This window comes from Schistocerca piceifrons, chromosome 6, assembly GCF_021461385.2.
Source record: "Schistocerca piceifrons isolate TAMUIC-IGC-003096 chromosome 6, iqSchPice1.1, whole genome shotgun sequence".
NCBI classification, from domain to species: Eukaryota; Metazoa; Arthropoda; class Insecta; order Orthoptera; family Acrididae; genus Schistocerca; species Schistocerca piceifrons.
In genome coordinates, this window is record NC_060143.1 from 197,474,926 (window position 1) to 197,499,588 (window position 24,663).

The 24,663-nt window shown below is 41.4% G+C and overlaps 1 protein-coding gene across 2 annotated transcripts in view; it reads left to right on the forward strand.

The window, feature by feature from the left end:
- Nucleotides 1-24,663, forward strand: part of LOC124802747 (intraflagellar transport protein 56) — a 182,270-nt gene that overhangs the window by 60,566 nt on the left and 97,041 nt on the right. For both annotated transcript variants that reach the window (XM_047263731.1, XM_047263732.1), the window contains one exon: nt 17,401-17,609. In XM_047263731.1, the coding sequence (XP_047119687.1) occupies nt 17,401-17,609 (209 nt within the window). The remainder of the gene's footprint in view (nt 1-17,400; nt 17,610-24,663) is intronic.

Below are 24,663 nucleotides of genomic sequence, written 5' to 3' on the forward strand. Positions count from 1 at the left end.
ATGAATGCAATAACATGGACAAAAATGTAAATTAATAAAATGGAAGAAATTAAATCAGAGTTAATACATAACAGTAATCAAAGTCACATGAACAAGGATTTCAGATGAGAAAAAGACTCATAGGAAGAAAGAGCAAATGATGTATTTCGTATGATGACTAATATGAAGCGAAAAAGGAATAGAGAAAATTGCATATAAGTATATATATAAAATAATTGAATAATAATAATAATGATCAAAATCACTTTGATAAAGATTTAAAAATAAAAAAATTCAAAGCTTCTGATAAGATTTGAATCCATAACCTTTTGTATGTTAGATCAGTACCTTAACCATTACACTGTGCAAACATATTGTAAATTGTTGCTATTTTTAACATTATAGAGCATCACACACAATTTTGAAATTTCTTATTAATGGTTACTTGCAAATGAGGACCTACTGGGATGAATGGCTGCAGGGTTTGATTCCTTGGACCGTAACCTTCCTCACCATATATATTATTTCAAAAAGTTGATGACATCGCTGGGGATCTCTCCTTGTGAGAGCCATTTCTCATGCTGTTGTCATATTTTGCATATTTCCTTCTTGTAATCACCTACGGTATAATCTTCTGGGGAAATGCTGCAGGAACTGAAAAAGTTTTAATACTTCAAAAATGAACAGTTAGAGTAAGATGTGGGGTTTGTCTACATTTATGGGTCAGTATATATACTCACTGATGATGGTTGTAGATAACATTAGGGGATTCTTGAAAACAAATTGACACATTCACAGCTGTGACTCAAGACAGATGAAAAATTACTATCTAGTCTCTGCAACTCTCATAAAAGTACACCAGAGTGTTGCAGAGTCAGGGATGAAAGTATACAGTAATCTTTACATCAATACAAAAAAGGAAATTAATAATGTACAGATATTCAAAAGGAAACTAGTATATTTTAAGCTATCAATATGGTTTCAAGAATTGCTGCTTCCCAACCTATGCAATAAATGTTAACCAATGTTTTTGTCATAATGCTAGACACAAGCAATAATGCAGCCACTAAGAACAAAAGTTTAGTAATCCAAGTTCAAGTAAATGACAAACATAGAAACAGTACACTAAGCAGCAGAACACAGTTTGAGAAGGAGCACCAGCTATGCTGTCTTTATAATAGAGGAAGGCTCCACAGCACCATCATCGTCCTGATCAACAGGGATCCAGCCCCATCAGCATTTGTATGCTGCATGGTGGGCCGAAAATGTATTTCATATTGTAGTGAGACAGAAGCAGGGCCATATCTGGAGGTGATGTGCTGCTTTGCTGGGCAACAAAGCAGAAGGATTAAACAACGAAACTAAGGGTTTGTGGTTAGTAATGAGGTGGAACTTAGATCCATACAAGAATACATGAAACTTCTTGAGGCCATAGATGATATCAAGCACTTCCTTTTCAACTTGGGAGTAGTGCTGCTGAGTGGACTTGAGTGTCTATGCATAAGATATCGGACATTCGGAACAGTCCTCATAGCGATGTGCAAGACAGTCCCAAGTCCCTACTGAGAGGTGTCTGTAGCTGAGACCTGGTGTTGGCCATGATAGAAGGTAGCCAAACAAGGAGCAGAATGCAATTTAGATTTCAAAAGCATGAACACACATTCACAGGCTAGCATTCACTGGAAAGGAACGTCTTTATGGAGCAGTTCATGGAGGGGATGGGCCAACATGGCCACACCCAGAATGAATTTGTGGTAGGAGGCAGTTTTCCCTAAAAATGATTGGGGTTTTTTGACACTGGAAGAGTAAGACACAGCTGTGATGGCAGCTACATGCTGAAATAAAGGCTTTACACTATCCTGAGAAACCTCAAACACCAAATACACAATGGATGGCTGAAATTGTGAGACTTTGCCAAGTTGCATTTCAGCCATGCAGTGTGTAAAACTGTGAACCAGGTGTGTAAATGGATGCACCCCTCATGACGGTGTCATTGATATAGTTGATGCGCCTCAGAACGGACATTGTCATTTGTTCCAAAAAAAAGTGCTGTAAAATTCCCAGGGCACTAGCCACACAGAATGGGAAGCACTGATATTGGTAAAACCTGAAGGGCATATTAATCACAAGGAGCTTTTTCGAATCCTCATCCAACAGAACCTGTAAATAGTCTTCAGATAAATCAATTTCAGAGAAAAACTGGCAAGTTTGGTCAAAGCCTCGTCCATATAGGGCAAAGGGTGGGGGTCAGTGATACACTGAGGAGTAACAGAAACTTTAAAGTTGCCTCAAAGATGAAGCTGACCATTCGATTTTTTAACAGTCACGAAGAGGGCAGACCACTCACTTGACATAACAGGCTTTATGACCCCCAATAACTTCAGCTTGTTGAATTATTGATTTCGCCTGATCACACAAGGCCACTGGAATAGGGCACACGTGGAAAAAGGTCGGCCGGGTCACAGGTTTCAGGGTAATGTGGGCTGTAAAATTAGTGACAGAACCTAGCTCATCTGAAAAAAAGGCAAGAACTCAGAAAATGGAGAATCTAACTATTGGTAAGGCATCTAGTCAGGAACAAGGTGCACCACATCTACAGTGGACAAACCAAAGGCTTTGAAAGCATCCAGACCAGACAAATTGTTAGTGCAAGAGTCACCCAATACCAGAAAAGTCAGGGAATGAACCACAGATTTGTACTCAGTGGGAGCTGTAAGTTTCCCCAATATTTGAATATACTGTGTGTTGTAACTCACCAAGTGTCGAGTAACAAGAGACAACTCCAGTGTGGCAAGCTGGCAATGGCCAGCAGATGGCCAGCTTGTGCCCCAATGTAGAGCTATACGTATCAGCCCCCTGGGATGCTGACGTTAGGCAGGCAACAGTCCAATGGCAAGTCAGTCAGTCAAGGCCCTGACATCCACAGTGATGCAACGGCATTCTGCTGCAGATTCCCACACCTTGGTGACTCACGCCCAGCCTGCATCCAGCTTTGTGATGAGGGAAGACTGCCATGCATGAGACATGACCTGCTGCCACCTAGTAGGAGCCTGGCAGCAGAAGGTGAGGACGACAGGTGGGCAGCACTAAGGCACCAAGTCCCACAGAGTAGACTTAACGAGGGAGGCGGCTGCACCGACCTAGTCCTGAGCCCATAGCTTTGCTGGCAGTGCTCAGTTGTCTCATCATCTAGTGTAGCCCTGGAATCGTGGTAGTGCCATCAGACTCTGAATGAATCAGCCTCAAAATTCACTGTTTACAGCTCCGTGGCACATTTGTTGCACTATTGCTCACCCTCTGGCCACATAACTCGTAACATGGATCTTGCCCTGGTGTGGTGATACTGTCCTGCCCACTCTGGCTATTACTTTTGCACAGTGCAGGTTTCACCGAGCATGGCTAGCCTGTTTCACAATCCTTTCATGTACATGTTGCTGTAACCTGTATGTTGCCACATAGTGCTTACCAGTCAGTGGTAGCTAACGGAATGCTCCATGGTGGCTTCTTACAAATTGTCACAAGTTTCACTTAAAACTAGGTAGCTACACTACAGTACTGAGCCAACTGAACATTACCATTTATATCATTACATTACACAGGCTGAAATTTATGAATAGAATCTGTAAGGGGAAGTGTAACCCAAATCTAAAAAATACTGAAGGAGACATAGAAAAATAATTGAAAATTGAATGCTACTATAGTGTAGATGATTTCTTGAATGATAACTGTGTAAAATAGTATATGTCTAAAGAAGCAATGACATATGTATACCATAGGTTTTTTTTAATGATAACCATGTAAAAAGTACATGTCTGAAGAAGTAACAATGTATGTATTATAACATTACATAATTTTTATTAGTGTGTGTATAGTGTTAGAATTGACAAGTCACCTGTGTAACAATCTTTAATTGTATGAGGCACGTTATGTGGTAATAAAGATTTGACTGGATACTGTTAGTGCAGCAATACAGGAAACCACCTAGGTAAGAAACACACTCTTAAAAAAAAGTGCTGCTTTTACTTAAGTCTGAAGATAAATTTGTTGTTTTTTAGTTTCATTTATGATGATAAAAATCCACAGGTTGTAATATTATGCCCAACCAATTGTTCTTAGGTAAAGGGTAAAGTAGTATATGTATGATATCTTGCTCATGTAACAATGTATTCTGTCACCAGACTTATCCTAAATTACTACTACACTACTTGTAAACAACGAATTTACAGGACAAAATAAAAAATTAACATGCATAACCACCTTGAAGTTATTTTTCTCCTCATTTATGGTTGGGAAAGTAACTTTACTTGCCACGATTTTATATGGACTATTACTAAATGTCCAAAATTAATTTTTCATAAAATATGATTTGTTTCATGGTCATGGGCCTATAAAATCTTGTAATTAATTAATTTTGGGTTGACAGATAAACAGCTGAACATGATGAACGTGGATTTTTATTTTCTATGAACGTGGATTTTTATTTTCTATGAATTTGGATCTGCAGTTCAGTTCCTCATACCATGATTTTACTATCCTGGCTGTGTGAATGGGTGCATTATCATCCTGAAATATGGCATCATTGTTGGGGAACAACATTTGAATCATGGGGTGCACCTGATCACCTAAAATGTTCACATAATTATTGACTGTAACACAGCCATAGTCATTGAGAGTAATGATGGGACCAGCAGAATACCATAATTGCCTGTCCACACCATCACGCTTCCACATCCATGCTTAACCATAGGAATCAAGCAATCAGGATTGGAGGCTTCATTTGGTGTTCTCCAGACATAAACCTGGCTCGATGTTGGAAATAACAAAAATGTCCACATGACGTGTTTCCACTGATCAGCCGTCTAGGATTTATGCTCCTGACACCATGTTTTACGCTTCTTTGCATTATTTGTCACCACTAATGGTTTCGGTATAGCAGCTCATTAGTTTTGTATTGTTTTGACTCAATTCGTGTTAGCGTTCGACGATCTCTGTCATTTTAAACCGTCTTTTAGCAGTGTTTTGTATTTGACAGACAACAAATGTTGGGAAAAAAGATTCCGAGCTTTTCCGCTCTAATGTTTTAATCATATGTCACCTGAAATGTGGCTTTAACACAATAAAACTGGTAATGGTACAGTAATAAAGTACCAGAATACAGCTGAAGCAATTACTAATACCCAAGTTGAATACTCACAGCTGGGGTTGCCCCACCTACAAGGTTGTCTGCACTGTTGAAACAGTTGCTCTTGAAGCATTCAGTAAGTTGGCTGTTTTGGTTACTGATGCTCCAGCCAATTGTGCCCCCACAATCAGTCTTCTTTGGACCTCTGTTAGGTCTTTCATTGCATTTCAACCTTGGTCCCTGGATGCAAATATGAAATGTGCACTACTTGTAAACAACCTGCACTGATGCCTAGTCCTTCTTGAACATGCACAATCCAGCACGACATGTGCCTTACCTGCGTTGTTGACCATCAAATATAACCATTCCATTACTATACCATTGTTCATAGGAATGCGGGTAAGCTACTACAAACAGCATAGTGAACGCGTTATTGTGGCCAAGATAGATACGAAGCCCACACCTACTACAGTAGTACAAGTTTATATGCCAACTAGCTCTGCAGGTGATGAAGAAATTGAAGAAATGTATGATGAAATAAAAGAAATTATTCAGATAGTGAAGGGAGACGAAAATTTAATAGTCATGGGTGACTGGAATTCGAGTGTAGGAAAAGGGAGAGAAGGAAACATAGTAGGTGAATATGGATTGGGCCTAAGAAATGAAAGAGGAAGCCGCCTGGTAGAATTTTGCACAGAGCACAACTTAATCATAGCTAACACGTGGTTTAAGAATCATGATAGAAGGTTGTATACATGGAAGAACCCTGCAGATACTAAAAGGTATCAGATAGATTATATAATGGTAAGACAGAGATTTAGGAACTAGGTTTTAAATTGTAAGACATTTCCAAGGGCAGATGTGGACTCTGACCACAATCTATTGGTTATGAACTGTAGATTAAAACTGAAGAAACTGCAAAAAGGTGGGAATTTAAGGAGATGGGACCTGGAAAAAGTGAAAGAACCAGAGGTTGTACAGAGTTTCAGGGAGAGCATAATGGAACAATTGACAGGAATGGGGGAAATAAATACAGTAGAAGAAGAATGGGTAGCTTTGAGGGATGAAGTAGTGAAGGCAGCAGAGGACCAAGTAGGTAAAAAGACGAGGGCTAGTAGAAATCCTTGGGTAACAGAAGAAATATTGAATTTAATTGATGAAAGGAGAAAATATAAAAATGCAGTAAATGAAGCAGGCAAAAAGGAATACAAACGTCTCAAAAATGAGATCGACAGGAAGTGGTAAATGGCTAAGCAGGGATGGCTAGAGGACAAATGTAAGGATGTAGAGGCTTATCTCACTAGGGGTAAGATAGATACTGCCTACAGGAAAATTAAAGAGACCTTTGGAGATAAGAGAACCACTTGTATGAACATCAAGAGCTCAGATGGAAACCCAGTTCTAAGCAAAGAAGGGAAAGCAGAAAGGTGGAAGGAGTATATAGAGGGTCTATACAAGGGCGATGTACTTGAGGACAATATTATGGAAATGGAAGAGGATGTAGCTGAAGATGAAATGGGAGATACGATACTGCGTGAAGAGTTTGACAGAGCACTGAAAGACCTGAGTCGAAACAAGGCCCCCGGAGTAGACAACATTCCGTTGGAACTACTGACGGCCTTGGGAGAGCCAGTCCTAACAAAACTCTACCATCTGGTGAGCAAGATGTATGAAACAGGCGAAATACCCTCAGACTTCAAGAAGAATATAATAATTCCAATCCCAAAGGAAGCAGGTGTTGACAGATGTGAAAATTACCGAACAATCAGTTTAATAAGCCACAGCTGCAAAATACTAACACGAGTTCTTTACAGACGAATGGAAAAACTAGTAGAAGCCGACCTATGGGAAGATCAGTTTGGATTCCGTAGAAATAATTGAACACGTGAGGCAATACTGACCTTTCGACTTATCTTAGAAGAAAGATTAAGGAAAGGCAAACCTACGTTTCTAGCATTTGTAGACTTAGAGAAAGCTTTTGACAATGTTGACTGGAATACTCTCTTTCAAATTCTAAAGGTGGCAGGGGTAAAATACAGGGAGCAAAAGGCTATTTACAATTTGTACAGAAACCAGATGGCAGTTATAAGAGTCGAGGGACATGAAAGGAAATCAGTGGTTGGGAAGGGAGTAAGACAGGGTTGTAGCCTCTCCCCGATGTTATTCAATCTGTATATTGAGCAGGCAGTAAAGGAAACAAAAGAAAAATTCGGAGTAGGTATTAAAATCCATGGGGAAGAAATAAAAACTTTGAGGTTCGCCGATGACATTGTAATTCTGTCAGAGACAGCAAAGGACTTGGAAGAGCAGTTGAACGGAATGGATGGTGTCTTGAAGGGAGGATATAAGATGAACATCAACAAAAGCAAAACGAGGATAATGGAATGTAGTCGAATTAAGTCGGGTGATGTTGAGGGTATTAGATTAGGAAATGAGACACTTAAAGTAGTAAAGGAGTGTTGCTATTTGGGGAGCAAAATAACTGATGATGGTCGAAGTAGAGACGATATAAAATGTAGACTAGCAATGGCAAGGAAAGGGTTTCTGAAGAAGAGAAATTTGTTAACATCGAGTATAGATTTAAGTGCCAGGAAGTCATTTCTGAAAGTATTTGTATGGAGTGTAGCCATGTATGGAAGTGAAACAGGGACAGTCAATAGTTTGGACAAGAAGAGAATAGAAGCTTTTGAAATGTGGTGCTACAGAAGAATGCTGAAGATTAGATGGGTAGATCACATAACTAATGAGGAAGTATTGAATAGGATTGGGGAGAAGAGATGTTTGTGGCACAACTTGACCAGAAGAAGGGATCGGTTGGTAGGACATGTTCTGAGGCATCAAGGGATCACCAATTTAGTATTGGAGGGCAGCGTGGAGGGTAAAAATCTTAGGGGGAGACCAAGAGATGAATACACTAAGCAGATACAGAAGGATGTAGGTTGCAGTAGGTACTGGGAGATGAAGAAGCTTGCACAGGATAGAGTAGCATGGCGAGCTGCATCAAACCAGTCTCAGGACTGAAGACCACAACAACAACCATTGTTCACATTATTTTGCCTATCCTCTGTACATAAGGATAAACAAAGATAGGTTAAGTTATGAAGTAAGTGTACACCAAAAAGAAAAATCATCAAAAATCAATTAGTTGATGTTAAAAAATAAATTTGTCCTTTTATACATTATTAATGAATTTATACGAGCATAATTATATTGTGGAATAAAGAGCACAGTACCACTGAATGTTGATGGATAGTGATACTTATGATAAATTGTGTCCTTGATGAAACATATTAGGGCATGCCAACAAGTAGTACCTCCAAACTGTTTATGTGAAAACTCATAAAGCTTTTTAAATAATACAAATTTTATTAACATTTTACATCGTTGTTCTTCGTGTCGACATATTTGCAGCCCTCTGCCACTAGAGGGCTCCGAATTGTAGTAGGTAACATGTCGGTGTGTAACATAACTATTTAGGTGCAGTGCATGAGAAACAGCATGCTGTAATCAAGTTTCAAATGGAAGAGTTTTTCCACAAATGGAGCACCCTATTCTTCAGCGTGACTGTGCCAGACTACATACGAACAGAGACATCTGCAACAGTCTGATGCATGGGTTCACTGTCATCAGTCATCCTCCTTACAGTCCCAACTCAGCCCCATCCAGCGTTCATCTGTTCCCAAAACTTAAAGAACACCATTGAAGATTTCACTTTGGTAGTGATGAAGTGGTGCAAGCATAGGTGGAGTTGTGGCTCCATCAACACAGTCCAACATTCTACAGTGATATTATCAACAAACTGGTCTGTTTTTGGGAGAAATGTGTTCATCACCAGGTTGACTATGTTGAGAAATAAGTATACAGACATGAAGAATAAAGATGTAAAATATTAATAATATTTGTGTTATTTAGAAAGCTGTAAGAGATTTCACATAAAAAAATCAGAGCCATTATTTTTGAGTGTGCCCTCTTAGATTGTTATGCTCTAAGTGATACCATAATTGATAGAGCCCCAGTGTTACTCATAAGGTTGCCATACAAGTCTGTCAAAGGGAAAACATAATCAATTTCTTATAAATGTAACTCTATATCATAACTAGTAATTCAAATACAATTAAACTGGCCATGTGAGGAGTTTCATGATCATAAAATTCTTAAAATGAAAGGTTTTCTTCCATATAATTGCCTATATGAAAACCATAGTTGTTAGTGTCTCAGTAGAGGAAAAAGTTTAAATACAGAACATGCAACAGAACTTACTTTTAATTGCATGTTATCAGTTGCAACAAAAAAAAACTTTTCTTATTTACCTTATGTTGTGGCGTAGCAAGACAGCCACGCCACGGAAGTAGCCAAAAGGCACGCGTTTAGCTCACGCAGGTAAGAGATAGGTCTGTAACAGGATACGTAATGAATGCTATAAAGAAAAGTACGTAGCTTCTGGAATACTTAACTTTAATCCATCATTTGTATATCGCTCTTGACGATACAAGTTAGACTCTTTAGATACATGCAATATAATGCTAATGGCGCCTTGCTAGGTCGTAGCCATTGACTTAGCTGAAGGCTATGCTATCTATATTCTCGGCAAATGAGAGTGTCTCCGTCCGTGTAGTCGCTAGCAAAGTCGTCCATACAACTGGGGCGAGTGCTAGTACGTCTCTCTAGACCTGCCGTGTGGTGGCGCTCGGTCTGCTATCACTGAAAGTGGCGACACGCGGGTCCGACATGTACTAATGGACCGCGGCCGATTTAAAGCTACCACCTAGCAAGTGTGGTGTCTGGCGGTGACACCACATTCCTCCCCCGCAAATCGGCGAACGGTCGTGTTATAAGGCTTCCGCCCGCCATGGGGAGGACCCCATGTTGACGTATGTGATGAGGTGGGGAGCCTAACAACAGGCGAGGCTGTGCCACCCGCACCCGGCCATTCGGTCTGAGGGGAGCTAGGAAACGCCTGAAAACCTAGTCCAGGGTGCACATCAACATGCGGTGTATGCGCCCTTAGAGATATAGGACCGAAGGGTCGACCTCCATTGCGTCGGGGCACCCGACGGGCGAAGACGACATCTGGTCCGGAGTGGGCAAGAGTTCCATGGCGGAGGACATCTGGTCACGGGAAGCGATCGGCGGCGCGTGACCCAGGGAGGCGCCAGGCAGTTGCAGCGGCACGTCCACTGCAGGCGGCGCCGGCGGGAGAACAGGCGGCGGCGGCGGCGCGTCGCCATGAGGCAAATTGGAAGGCAGTGTCGGTAACACCTGGGGATGAGGTGAGCCAGTAGATGGGTCCCCAGGGCGCTGACCGGACGGCACCGTCGCTGAAAGCAGACGGGGAGCGGCAGAACCCGTGCGACGACAGAGGCGCAGCTGATTGAGATGCCGACGCACCTCACCAGAGGCCCCCAACTCCAGATACATCGTGCGGCCGAGGCAGCGAAGAATGCGCCCTGCGAGCCAACACTGTGAACCGTGATAGTTGCGATAGAATACAACGTCGCCTGGAGCAAAAGCAGGTGGCTGCCGCTGCACAGGAACCTGATGCGGCGGATGCAGCAAAGACATCAAGGTTCGATGAGGACGACCATGGAGCAACTCAGCCGGCGAGCGACCATCTCGGGGCTGAGAGCGATACGAAGACAAAAAGAGCAACAACGCGTCCTCCCGAGAATGCGACTCTTTCAACTTCAACATCTGTGACTTGAAAGTCCGGACCAATCGTTCAGCGGCACCGTTCGACTGAGGCGAAAACGGCGCGGATGTCAGATGTTGAACACCATTGGCCGTGCAGAATGACTGAAATTCTGCGGACAAGAATTGTGGGCCATTGTCAGAAACAATAATCTGCACACGTTCAATCACACCGTGCGATTCCAAATCGTGTAATGTTCTTGCTACCTCATCACGCAATGCGTGGGGAACATTGCGCACTCTGAAAAATTTCGGTTGCGCGTTGGCTTTCTGTTCCAAATGTGCTTTATAGTTCTTAGTGCAACCAAGGCCCGGTGAAAAAATGTCTGCAGATTCTTCACATTGACGAGAAACACTGGCTGAAGGCACAGTCTCATTCACTGATAGTACCTGATTGACTATAGACATGTTAAACAATTGAAATAAATCTAAACCAAACAAGTTTACCGCAGTAGAAGAACGAAGATCGTAAAATGACACCAGTTTTGTTTGTCCCTTGTATGTTGCAAGAAGGCTGCACTGTCCGAAAACAGGGATATGCTGTCCTGAATAACTAGTGAGCTGAACAGTTGCGGCACGCAACGGAGGTTTGCCCAGTTGTTTGTACGTGTCGTGATTGATCAATGAAACTGCAGCTCCGGTATCGAGCTGGAGTGGGATCACGTTGCCATTAATGTCCAAGTCGACAAAAAGTTTATTGTCCTGCTGACGACAAGAGCAACTCTCTCGTGCAATTTGAACTGATACAGGTACAGAAGCACTTGCGACCGGATGAGATTTCCGTCGACATCGACGCACACTTTTTGTGGGATGAACACAGTCACTGTTAGAGAAAGTGGCACTGGACGGAGTGGAATTAACTACATGAATGTCCATGGGCGAAGGTTCACGAGCCTGAGTATTCTTGGCTCGATTCCGGCGCGAAGCAAAGGGCCTGGAATGGTTGTGATTGTCGGATCTGAGCTTTTTCTGGCAAACACTTTGAACATGTCCATTCTTATGACAGTAAAAGCAAATAGCTTGGCGTGACGGGCAATTGTCATGGGAATGTCTAGTCGCACACCGCGGGCATGATTTCACTGCATTTGTTCGCTTACGCGGCACACGTGGAGAGCTAGGCGGCAGCTGCGCGGACGAGCGCGAGGGCTGTTTTTCGTTCCGTGCAGCGCGCCCGGCGGGCCAGTTAATGTGACACACAGCTGGCGAAGGTTCAAATGATTCCTGTGCAAAGTCAAGTGTGTCTTGCCTATCTAATATGTCTATCACTTGTTGAAGGGAGGGACTGACTAGTTTCAAAATCTGTTCCTGTATACGAACATCAGAAACGTTCTGTGCAATTGCATCACGTACCATTGTATCTGAATAAGGGAGTCCACATTCACACTCAAAAGCACAATCCCTTGTAAGGCCTTGCAATGTTGCAACCCACTCCCTATTAGTCTGACCGGCCGTACGTTTTGTACGAAAGAACGTATACCTTTTTGCAACGACATTTACTGTTGCTTTGAAATAGGCATCTAACGCCGACAAAATTTCTTCATAGGACAGAGTTGCTACGTCGCGTCGGGGAAACAATTTCACTATTACACGGTAGGTGGACACACCTACACAGGCCAATAAAAAAGGCTGCTGCTCGTTACCTTGAATTCTGTAGGCGGCGAGATGGAATCCAAATTGGCGTGACCACTCAGTCCATGTTTCCACATCCGCTTGAAAATTACGGAATGGGGGTGCAACTGCATGTTGTGGCTGCGGTAGCGGTGAAGCGGCGGCTGCCGCATCGTTTTGCATTGCACGTTGACCCTGAACAAGCTGTCCAAGGGCATCCAATAACGCCTGCGTCTGCTGATTCTGCAAGCGATAAAATTCGGACAGTACATCTGGAGATTGTGGCGAAACCATGACACAAGCAAACTGTTGTGGCGTAGCAAGACAGCCACACCACGGAAGTAGCCGAAAGGCACGCGTTTAGCTCACGCAGGCAAGAGATAGGTCTGTAACAGGATACGTAATGAATGCTATAAAGAAAAGTACGTAGCTTCTGGAATACTTAACTTTAATCCATCATTTGTATATCGCTCTTGACGATACAAGTTAGACTCTTTAGATACATGCAATATAATGCTATTGGCACCTTGCTAGGTCGTAGCCATTGACTTAGCTGAAGGCTATGCTATCTATATTCTCGGCAAATGAGAGAGTCTCCGTCCGTATAGTCGCTAGCAAAGTCGTCCATACAACTGGGGCGAGTGCTAGTACGTCTCTCTAGACCTGCCGTGTGGTGGCGCTCGGTCTGCTATCACTGAAAGTGGCGACACGCGGGTCCGACATGTACTAATGGACCGCGGCCGATTTAAAGCTACCACCTAGCAAGTGTGGTGTCTGGCGGTGACACCACACCTTAAACTACTTGTGGAATATTAGAGACAACCTGTATATTTTTTTGGCCACTCTTTGTAATAAATTATTATTTTAAGTATTCTCAGAAAGTAATTGCTCTCTGTGGGCCCTTCTTTATAACAACACAGTGGAACCAATAGAAACTGAAAAACTTCAACAAACAATGCCCATATAAAGTAATGTCAGTGTAAATCACCATTGTTGATGTTTTCATGATGAAATTTATTTATTCATTCACAAAAAATGTATAGTATAAGGACAGCAATATGTTAAAGCTTTCATACTTTTTTAATACTATGCAAATAACACACTTGGTTTGTAGATCCTCAGCAAGCTTCAGTCCAAACTGGCTCCCAAATAAAGCAGTTCTCAGACTTCCAAATAGAATCAAAATATAACCACCTTCACCTGTACCAAGGACTCTTACCCAAAGGAATGCAAAGGCTGTTGTTTTTAACACAGCAACACATTTCATATGGCTGTCTTCAAATTCAGATAACAATGCTACACTGCACTGTCCTTTTGTGAGTGTATTAAAATTTTTTGGTCCCCCAGGCATTGAGACTCTACTATTGGAATTTTTATTATGGAGGCTTGAATTTAGGCTTCAATTACAAGTGACGTAATAGGCCTATTGCAAAATGAGTACCAATATTTTTCTTATTTTATTCTGCATTAGGCTATATGGAGTATTTTGGTTTTAAAGTTCAGTATTCTCTTTCATGATTGTGAGAAGCTGCAACCACTGTGACAATACAGTATGATATGGATTTTATAAAGAGTACTATTGAAGAATGGTTGTGTGCCTATTAGAAAGAGTGATTAGCAGTGGGCGCGGAAGCAGAATCAGGTGCTATGTTCATAATCAGGTATAAGAGTTGCGGCTCGTATGGAATTACAGCATATAAGGCTTCTCGGTATAAAGCTTTAATACTTGAATACTGCTACTGTTTTCTGATGTGTTAGTCGTTTTTGCTATTTTTTTCCTTACATAAGCCCATATGAGTTAGTTTGATTAAGCTCACAACGAGCCACAGGTAACCAAACGAGTTTTACGTCTGGTCAAAGTTGTTTAGTTAAATATTCCAGTTTCTTTTTTAGTGTTTGAAAATAAGAACTGGTTGTGAGTATCAGCTTTGCTGTAGTCAGTTTTCTAAACTCCAGGTGGGAGTGAAATATTCTTTTACGCTATTCAAGATATGGTTTCACCATTCAGCCAAGACATGCTCGGGTTTTTAGTTGGACGATCAACCATCGTATGATATGGTGTTTGATCTATAACAACGGCTGACCTATAAGGCAATAAACAGAGGACTTTCTCCAACAGTTCTTCATAATGAATAAAATTAATTTCATTTTGTTAATCTCCCATTCCTTCCTTTCCAGTAAAACGAAGTTCTGCACTGCCAAGAAATCCTTTTTCATTTCCAGTGTACAAAATTATGGTGCATTTCCCAGCTCCAGACTTTGTCTTGAATCCTCCACAATATCTGTAAATTATCTAACTGTATCCTCAGTGTTGATTATAGCTTTCAAAGCTATTTTCTAAAGATTTAATGATGTTTTCTTGTCACCGATACTTCATTGTGTGATTCTGTCTGCACCCCAACTCATCTGTAAACAAGATCTCATGGCCTTGTGTTCGTAGCCCTCATAGTCTTCTAAGGAATGTATGTTGATATACAGCAGCTGTCACAGCCTCCATCAGCACTGGTTTTCTGTTAGTTTTTTGAAATGGAATCCCAGTCTTCTTTCAAAAGAATAGAGACTGAAATACCAGGTAATGTTCTATCAGTTTCAGGTGGGGAATACCTTATTTCTGTAAAAATTGTGAATGGTTCTTCGTATTGTGCATAAATTAAAATCATTGAGTTGGATTTTTGACACCCTGGTCACAGTGGTTTTAGTTTCTTACAACCATGAAACAGACCTTCAAAACAAACCCACTCTTTCTGTTATATGTTTGTCCTGGGCTGAGAAAAAGGTACTTTAGAAAAATCATAAAAACTTTCTTTTGGTTGACTGTAAAATCCTGGAACTTCAGACTGCCACTACCAACATATGTGCCTATAACCCATTAAAATCTCATTAACATCGAACAAATACATTTCAAGCTATACAGTTTTAAGAATGAATAGTTCCTAGTGAAGATGTCCAAAACCAGATAATCCTTACTGCAATATAAAATGAAATATATGTATTGAACTTTAAAACCAAATTGCTGCATATAGCCTAATGCAGAATAACGCAAGAAAAATACTGGTACAACTCATTTTCTCTATTGGTTGACTAGTAATTAAAGCCTAAACTCAAGTGTCTACAGTAAAAAATCCAATAGTAGCCCCCAGTTGCTGGGGTATTGTGGGTAGTTCTCTGTATTTAACTCCATGGCTGGGCCCATAAGTATCTGTCCCATTACAGGGGTGCATGCTAGCCAGTCTGGCACCAAACCCAATATAAGAAAATGATTAGTGTATGGCGACATTCCATTAGAACTACTGACAGCCGTGGGAGAGCTAGGCCTAACAAAACTCTACCATCTAGTGAACAAGATGTATGAGACAGGCAAAATACCCTCAGACTTCAAGAAAAAATAATAATTTCATTCCCAAAGAAAGCAGGTGTTGACAGATGTGAGAATTACCGAACTATCAGTTTAATAAGCCACAGCTGCAAAATATTAACATGAATTCTTTACAGACAAATGGAAAAACTGGTAGAAGCCGACCTCGGGGAAGATCAGTTTGGATTCCGTAGAAATGTTGGAACACGTGAGGCAATACTGACCCTGCAACTTATCTTAGAAAATAGATTAAGGAAAGGCAAACCTACATTTCTAGCATTTGTAGACTTAGAGAAAGCTTTTGACAATGTTGACTGGAATACTCTTTTTCAAATTCTGAAGGAGGCAGGGGTAAAACACAGGGAGCGAAAAGCTATTTACAATTTGTACAGAAACCAGATGGCAGTTATAAGAGTCGAGGGACATGAAAGGGAAGCAGTGGTTGGGAAGGGAGTAAGAAGTCATTTCTGAAAGTATTTGTATTGAGTGTAGCCATGTATGGAAGTGAAATGTGGACGATAAACAGTTTAGACAAGAAGAGAATAGAAGCTTTCGAAATGTGGTGCTACAGAAGAATGCTAGGATTGGGGAGAAGAGAAGTTTGTGGCACAACTTGACCAGAAGAAGGGATCGGTTGGTAGGGCATATTCTGAGGCATCAAGGAATCACCAGTTTAGTATTGGAGGGCAGCGTGGAGGGTAAAAATCATAGAGGGAGACCAAGAGATGAATACACTAAACAGATTCAGAAGAATGTAGGTTGCAGTAGGTACTGGGAGAGTAGCATGGATAGAGTAAAATGGAGAGCTGCATCAAACCAGTCTCAGGACTGAAGACCACAACAACAACATGGAAAAATAAAATAATGATTCCATTTGTTCTGAGTTTTCCACTCTCAGCTTATTACTATATTTTTATTTAGTCTGGTATGGGTGTAAGAGATAATTATTTACAAAGTTCTGAATGAATTCTGTATTGAAACCATTTTTTTTCTGCCATCCGAAATTTTAACTTCTCCCCCACATTTATCAGATCTCATTCTTAGGCTGTGCTCATTGGTCGATATTAATAAACTCAACTCCTTTTACTGCTTACTGCTCTCTGCTCATGTTTTTTATCTACATATACTTCTAAATCTATGACATTCAGTGACAGTCTTCTGATTGTAGAACTTCCTCAATGTGAATTTTCCCCTCCTTAAATTATTACTAATCTATATTTCCCTGCCCCAAAAACTTTGTTTGAGAGTCTTGCATGATCTTATTTTTCACCAACATCTTTGCTGTACAGTTCTCTCTCTCTCTCTCTCTCTCTCTCTCTCTCTCTCTCTCTCTCCTCTCACTATCCCCCCCCCCACCCCCACCCCTCCCCCACCCCTGTTCCTCCTTATTTTCCCTCTAACTTACTCTTCTGCATTTTTCCCTATTGTTCACTGAGCTCATTTATATCATAATTCAAATCTTAAATCTGGTTTTAGCCACACCTGCAGGGTATTTTCACTTGATGTGTATTTTGTATTACTAGGCCCTGTACTAACAGAAAATCTGTATAAAAGAAGTAATAAAAATACAGCCTGAGGATGTTAATGTACAATATCAAACACTGTAACATAAAAAGTACAAAATACAATGTGACAAATTGTGTTTCAGGTTCTAGATAAGGCACCTACATCTAATCTGAAGACAAGGCTGCTTTTCCATTTAGCTCATAAACTAGGAGATGAGAAAAAACTAATGGAACATCATCAGGAATTAGAAGACATTGTTGAAGATCAGCTTTCTTTAGCTTCAATACATTATCTTCGTTCTCACTATCAAGAAGCAATTGATATTTACAAGAGGGTGCTTCAAGACAACAGGTAGTATTGCATACGTGAGTGCCTTGTGTGAATTTAAGCAATAGAAAGGATAATTATGTAAATATTCTACCCTACTTCCTCCATAGTCTGCATGCAGAACGAAGTGGTGATTTATTTATTTATTGGTCGTGTGAATTGAGGAGTACACAGTGTACAAAAAACACTGGACTATTCCTTAAAAACTCATGCTGTACATGTTTCTTGAAATTATTACACACATCATTTTACCATTATGTAATATTACACAATATTTTCTTACACTACACACTTTACAAATAAAATTTTAATTGGTCTATAGTTTTGTTTTTATAGATATTCCTTTACTGTGTGGAAGTAGAGGCTGACCAAGTAATTCTTCATTGTTGATTTTAAATTGTTCCTGTCCATCATTATTTTTGTGGATTTGCATTATACTATTTGATGCTGGGATGGAATATTCCTTTCTGTAAGAGTGCTGTATTTGTCTGTTGTACACCTACATTTGTTTGTCTTGTGTGGTTGCTGTGTACAAATTCGTAAATAGTTTCCTGTGTAATTATCATTGGCTTTCACCTTCCATAACTAATAATCTTTTACTGTAATCTAAATGATTTCAAACATGCCCCACAGTTTCCCCAAAATTCTACACCACATTTCAATATTGAGTGAGCTTTATGCAGAAGGTACAGACCTGAGATTATTGTATGATGTACATTTTCTTTGTGCGTTTATGCAAAAGACATGTTCCTGAGATTATCATGTGATACAGTTTCTTAGTGAGCTTTATGCAGAAGATATGAGCCTGAGGTTATCATACATTATATGGCTTTTTAGCTTTCATATGGATAGTATTTTTATTATTAAACTTGTTTTGCTGATTTCTGTTTATGTAGTCTACATGTGTGTTCCATTTGATATTCTGTTGTATTCACGTACTAAGAAATTTTGAACACTGTTCTTCCAGTTTTTTATCCATTTATTTCAGTATGAAGATTAGCCAGTGTCTTATTCTGAGTGGTAAATATGTGCATTGTAACAGTTTTTCCAGAGTTATAATGAAGCTGTTTATGTGACCGTACTGCACTATATTCTTTGTGATGACTGTAACATTATTTTGAAAGGTTTCTTTGGTAATTCTTGTAATTAAGGTGCTGATGTCATCTCCAAATTGGTGTAGTTTTATGTTACTACTGTTGTCTCTAAAGCATTTACATATAGTAAAAAGAGGATTTATCCCAATATGGAACCTCTGAGAACTCCATGTTTGTCTAGTAATAAATCTAACTGGAGGGTATTGATTGTGCCATTTACTTTGTTTTATGTCTGTGAGCTTTTTTTAAGTAATTTATCATTATTGATGGCATCAGGGACTTTTGCTAAGATTAGGAAATGCTTAAGGTATGTTCCTGCCTGTACAGTGTGTATAGAAAAAAGCACTGCCTTTTTTAAAACCATTTTGTGGTTCTATTAGTATTTTATTTTTATTTAAGAAATTAGAAAATCTTTTATAAAAAAGTTGCTCTAGATTTTTAAAAATACAGACAGTAGAGAAACAGTTCTAGAGTTTGACACCTTGCCTTCTCTATCTTGAACCAGTCTGTGGATGCTGTGGCTGACTATTACACGAGAACACTGTGTGTGACAAAAACACCGATTTGTGTTCACTGCCTTTCCATGCCTTCATGTAAGAACACAAAATATAAGAGTATAAAACCTTTGATTTACTATAATGTACAACCTGTACAAACAGTGACAAATTTTGTGCAAGTAGTAACCAAGCTTCATCTACAGCAGAAGAGTGCCGACGCTCCCCTTTCAAAACTATGCTGAAATAGTCTCACAAGCATGCCTCATCAGAGAAAAGAGTATTCCACCCCATATTATCCCTTCTACATTTACCTTGAGGATTTTGGCCTCTTCTCACCAAGCAGAGTAGTATCGTCCTCAACAGATCACTCTTGAGGGATAGCTTCGTCCCACTCCCAGGCACAGAATACAACCTGCCATCAGCCTATGACCTGACAACAGCCAGTGCCTGAAGGAGGCATGGGAAATAGTCTGTAAAATGCCCCCTACATCTTAAGTTCCAGAAATACAGACACACATTCCTCAACATGAACAAAAATCTCAACAGGAAAAGAAAAGAAAAGAAAAAATCTACATGTACCCCCACATACATAATCGCAAACCTCCATGATGCATTGTGGAGGGTACCTCACACCACTACTAGTCATTCCCTGTCCTGTCCCTCTCATAAATGGAGGCAGGGACTGTGTATATGCCTCTGTATGAGTCCTGATGTCTCTTCTCTTGTCCTTACAGTCCTTACCTGAGATGTATATTGATGGTAGTAGGATTTTTCTGCAGTCTGGCATAAATGCAAATTATCTACACTTTCTCAATATAGTGTTTTGCAAAAATAATATCTTCTTTCCTCCAGGGATTCTCAATTGAGTTTGTAGAGAATTTCCATAATATTTGCATGCTGATCGAATCTACCAGTAATAGATCTAGTAGCACACCTCTGAATTGCTTGAATGTCCTCCTTTAATCTGACTTGGTGCGGATCCCGAACACTTGAGCAGTACTGAGGAATGAGTCACACTAGTGTTCTATATGCGGTCTCCTTTGCAGATGAACCACGCTTTCCTAAATCTCTCCCAAAAAACCAAAGTTGACCATTCACCTTCCCAACAACTGATCGTACTTGCTTGTTCCATTTATGTCTGTTTGCTATGTTACAGCTAGATATTTAATTGGCATGACTGTGACAACAGCACACCACTTATACTGTTTTCAAACCTTACAGGAATGGTTTTCATTACTCATATACATTAACTTACTTTTTTCCACATTTAGAGCAATCTGCCATTCATACACCAAATAGAAATTCTGTCCCATTCATCCCGTATCCTCCTACCATCACTCAACGATGACACTTTCCTGTACACAACAGTGCCATCAGCAGACAGTTCCAGATTGTTGGTGATGCTGTCCATCAGATTGTTTATGTGTATAGAGACCAAGAGCATTCCTATTGCACTTCCCTGGAGAACTTCTGACGATATTCTGGCCTCTGACAAACACTAACCATTGAGGAAATGTATTGTGAGCTATTTCTGAAGAAGTCTTCAAGCCACTCACATATCTGGAAACCTATTCTGTATGTCCAGACCTTCATTAACAGTCTGCATTGATGCATTGTGTCAAACACTTTCTGGTACTCTAGCAATATGGAATCTGCCTGTTTGCCTTCATCCATAGTTAGTGCAAGAAAAGTGCAAGTTGAATTTTGTATGGGCAATGCTTTGTAAATCCATGTTGATTTATGGATAGAAGCTTTTCTCTCTGAAGAAACATTTATTATATTTGACCTTAGAATATGATTCAAGCATTATGCAGGTGACTGATGTTAAGGATATTGTGCTGTAATTTTGTGGGTTCATTCTTTTATCCTTCTTACATGTGGGTGTCAGCTGTTCTTTTTGTTTCCAGTCAGTAGGGGCCAATGTTGAAGAGTACTCTTTGTAAAACTAAATTGGAATTACAACGTTAACAGCCCTGAATTCCCCAAAACAACATGCAGGTATTAAGCAAATTGATAACAATCGCTCACAACAGGTGGTACCACTCCTGCCCTTCCACCTAAAATGCACACAGCCGTTATCTAACAGAACTGCAATATCTACTTTCATCACCTTTCTGTACTTAAATGCCTGATAGCAGACTGCCAGTGATTGACATAGCTCTACAGAAAACCTGATTTTGAGCAGGCTACTCCCCTATTCTCATACAATGCAAAGCACATTACAAAAATTGGGCTGACACTGGATGGGGATTATACATTGGTCCACAAGACCAATTTTAGAGAAGAGATTCCATTGAATACTTCACTAAAAGTATCAGCTATGCATATCATCTATCTGACACCACGTAAAATTTATGTTGCTCTGGATGAGGATATCACATACTATATGATACAGATATAATCTTGCGTCTGCCTCCACTCCTTTCCCTCGTAGGGGATTTTAATACCCAAAATCCTTTGTGGCGCAGTTCCAAAGACTCTTGTTGTTGTTGTTGTTGTTGTTGTTACGGTCTTCAGTCCTGAGACTGGTTTGATGCAGCTCTCCATGCCAGTCTATCCTGTGCAAGCTTCTTCATCTCCCAGTACCTACGGCAGCCTACATCCTTCTGAATCTGCTTAGTGTATTCATCTCTTGGTCTCCCTCTACGATTTTTACCCTCCACGCTGCCCTCCAGTACTAAATTGCAAAGACTCTTACAAGGGGAGGCCGCCAATTGTGAAATTCAGATTCGATTCATACTGCGCATAATAAAAGCTCATGGCCAAAGGTGTAATGTGGCAAAACACCAAGATGCACTTCTCAGCCATTGTCGAGAAAATTGACAGTTAAAAGAAACCGTTGCGGTGAAATACTCTCTATGATTAATAATTTTCTACAGCGTCGTGGCACAGCGGTAAGTGCTCGGGTTCGTAATCCGAAGGTCGCCGGATCAAATCTCACGCCATACTTACCATACGAAAGCGCTGACAGGTCGATAGAAACACAAACAGACACATACATACACAAAAAAATTCAAGCTTTCGCAACAAACTGTTGCCTCATCAGGAAAGAGGGAAGGAGAGGGAAAAACGAAAGGAAGTGGGTTTTAAGGGAGAGGGTAAGGAGTCATTCCAATCCCGGGAGCGGAAAGACTTACCTTAGGGGGAAAAAAGGACGGGTATACACTCAGACACACACACATATCCATCCACACATATACAGACACAAGCAGACATATTTAAAGACAAAGAGTTTGGGCAGAGATGTCAGTAGAGGCGGAAGTGCAGAGGCAAGGATGATGTTGAATGACAGGTGAGGTGTGAGTGGCGGCAACTTGAAATTAGCAGAGATTGAGGCCTGGCGGGTAACGGGAAGAGAGGATATATTGAAGAGCAAGTTCCCATCTCCGGAGTTCGGATAGGTTGGTGTTGGTGGGAAGTATCCAGATAACCCGGACGGTGTAACACTGTGCCAAGATGTGCTGGCCATGCACCAAGGCATGTTTAGCCACAGGGTGATCCTCATTACCAACAAACACTGTCTGCCTGTGTCCATTCATGCGAATGGACAGTTTGTTGCTGGTCATTCCCACATAGAATGCATCACAGTGTAGGCAGGTCAGTTGGTAAATCACGTGGGTGCTTTCAAACGTGGCTCTGCCTTTGATTGTGTACACCTTCCGGGTTTCAGGACTGGAGTAGGTGGTGGTGGGAGGGTGCATGGGACAGGTTTTGCATCGGGGGCGGTTACAAGGATAGGAGCCAGAGGGTAGGGAAGGTGGTTTGGGGATTTCATAGGGATGAACTAACAGGTTACGAAGGTTAGGTGGACGGCGGAAAGACACTCTTGGTGGAGTGGGGAGGATTTCATGAAGGATGGATCTCATTTCAGGGCAGGATTTGAGGAAGTCGTATCCCTGCTGGAGAGCCACATTCAGAGTCTGGTCCAGTCCCGGAAAGTATCCTGTCACAAGTGGGGCACTTTTGTGGTTCTTCTGTGGGGGATTCTGGGTTTGAGGGGACGAGGAAGTGGCTCTGGTTATTTGCTTCTGTACCAGGTCGGGAGGGTAGTTGCGGGATGCGAAAGCTGTTTTCAGGTTGTTGGTGTAATGGTTCAGGGATTCCGGACTGGAGCAGATTCGTTTGCCACAAAGACCTAGGCTGTAGGGAAGGGACCGTTTGATGTGGAATGGGTGGCAGCTGTCATAATGGAGGTACTGTTGCTTGTTGGTGGGTTTGATGTGGACGGACGTGTGAAGCTGGCCATTGAACAGGTGGAGGTCAACGTCAAGGAAAGTGGCATGGGATTTGGAGTAGGACCAGGTGAATCTGATGGAACCAAAGGAGTTGAGGTTGGAGAGGAAATTCTGGAGTTCTTCTTCACTGTGAGTCCAGATCATGAAGATGTCATCAATAAATCTGTACCAAACTTTGGATTGGCAGGCCTGGGTAACCAAGAAGGCTTCCTCTAAGCGACCCATGAATAGGTTGGCGTACGAGGGGGCCATCCTGGTACCCATGGCTGTTCCCTTTAATTGTTAGTATGTCTGGCCTTCAAAAGTGAAGAAGTTGTGGGTCAGGATGAAGCTGGCTAAGGTGATGAGGAAAGAGGCTTTAGGTAGGGTGGCAGGCGATCGGCGTGAAAGGAAATGCTCCATCACAGCGAGGCCCTGGATGTGCGGAATATTTGTGTATAAGGAAGTGGCATCAATGGTTACAAGGATGGTTTCCAGGGGTAACATATTGGGTAAGGATTCCAGGCGTTCGAGAAAGTGGTTGGTGTCTTTGATGAAGGATGGGAGACTGCATGTAATGGGTTGAAGGTGTTGTTCTACGTAGGCAGAGATACGTTCTGTGGGGGCTTGGTAACCAGCTACAATGGGGCGGCCGGGATGATTGGGTTTGTGGATTTTAGGAAGAAGGTAGAAGGTAGGGGTGCGGGGTGTCGGTGGGGTCAGGAGGTTGATGGAGTCAGGTGAAAGGTTTTGTAGGGGGCCTAAGGTTCTGAGGATTCCTTGAAGCTCTGCCTGGACATCGGGAATGGGGTTACCTTGGCAAACTTTGTATGTGGTGTTGTCTGAAAGCTGACACAGTCCCTCAGCCACATACTCCCGACGATCAAGTACCACGGTCGTGGAACCCTTGTCCGCCGGAGAATGACGATGGATCGGTCAGCCTTCAGATCACGGATAGCCTGGGCTTCAGCAGTTGTGATTTTGGGAGTAGGATTAAGGTTTTTTAAGAAGGATTGAGATGCAAGGCTGGAAGTCAGAAATTCCTGGAAGGTTTGGAGAGGGTAATTTTGAGGAAGAGGAGGTGGGTCCCGCTGCGACGGAGGACGGAACTGTTCCAGGCAGGGTTCAATTTGGATGGTGTCTTGGGGAGTTGGATCATTAGGAGTAGGATTAGGATCATTTTTCTTCGTGGCAAAGTGATATTTCCAGCAGAGAGTACGAGTGTAGGACAGTAAATCTTTGACGAGAGCTGTTTGGTTGAATCTGGGAGTGG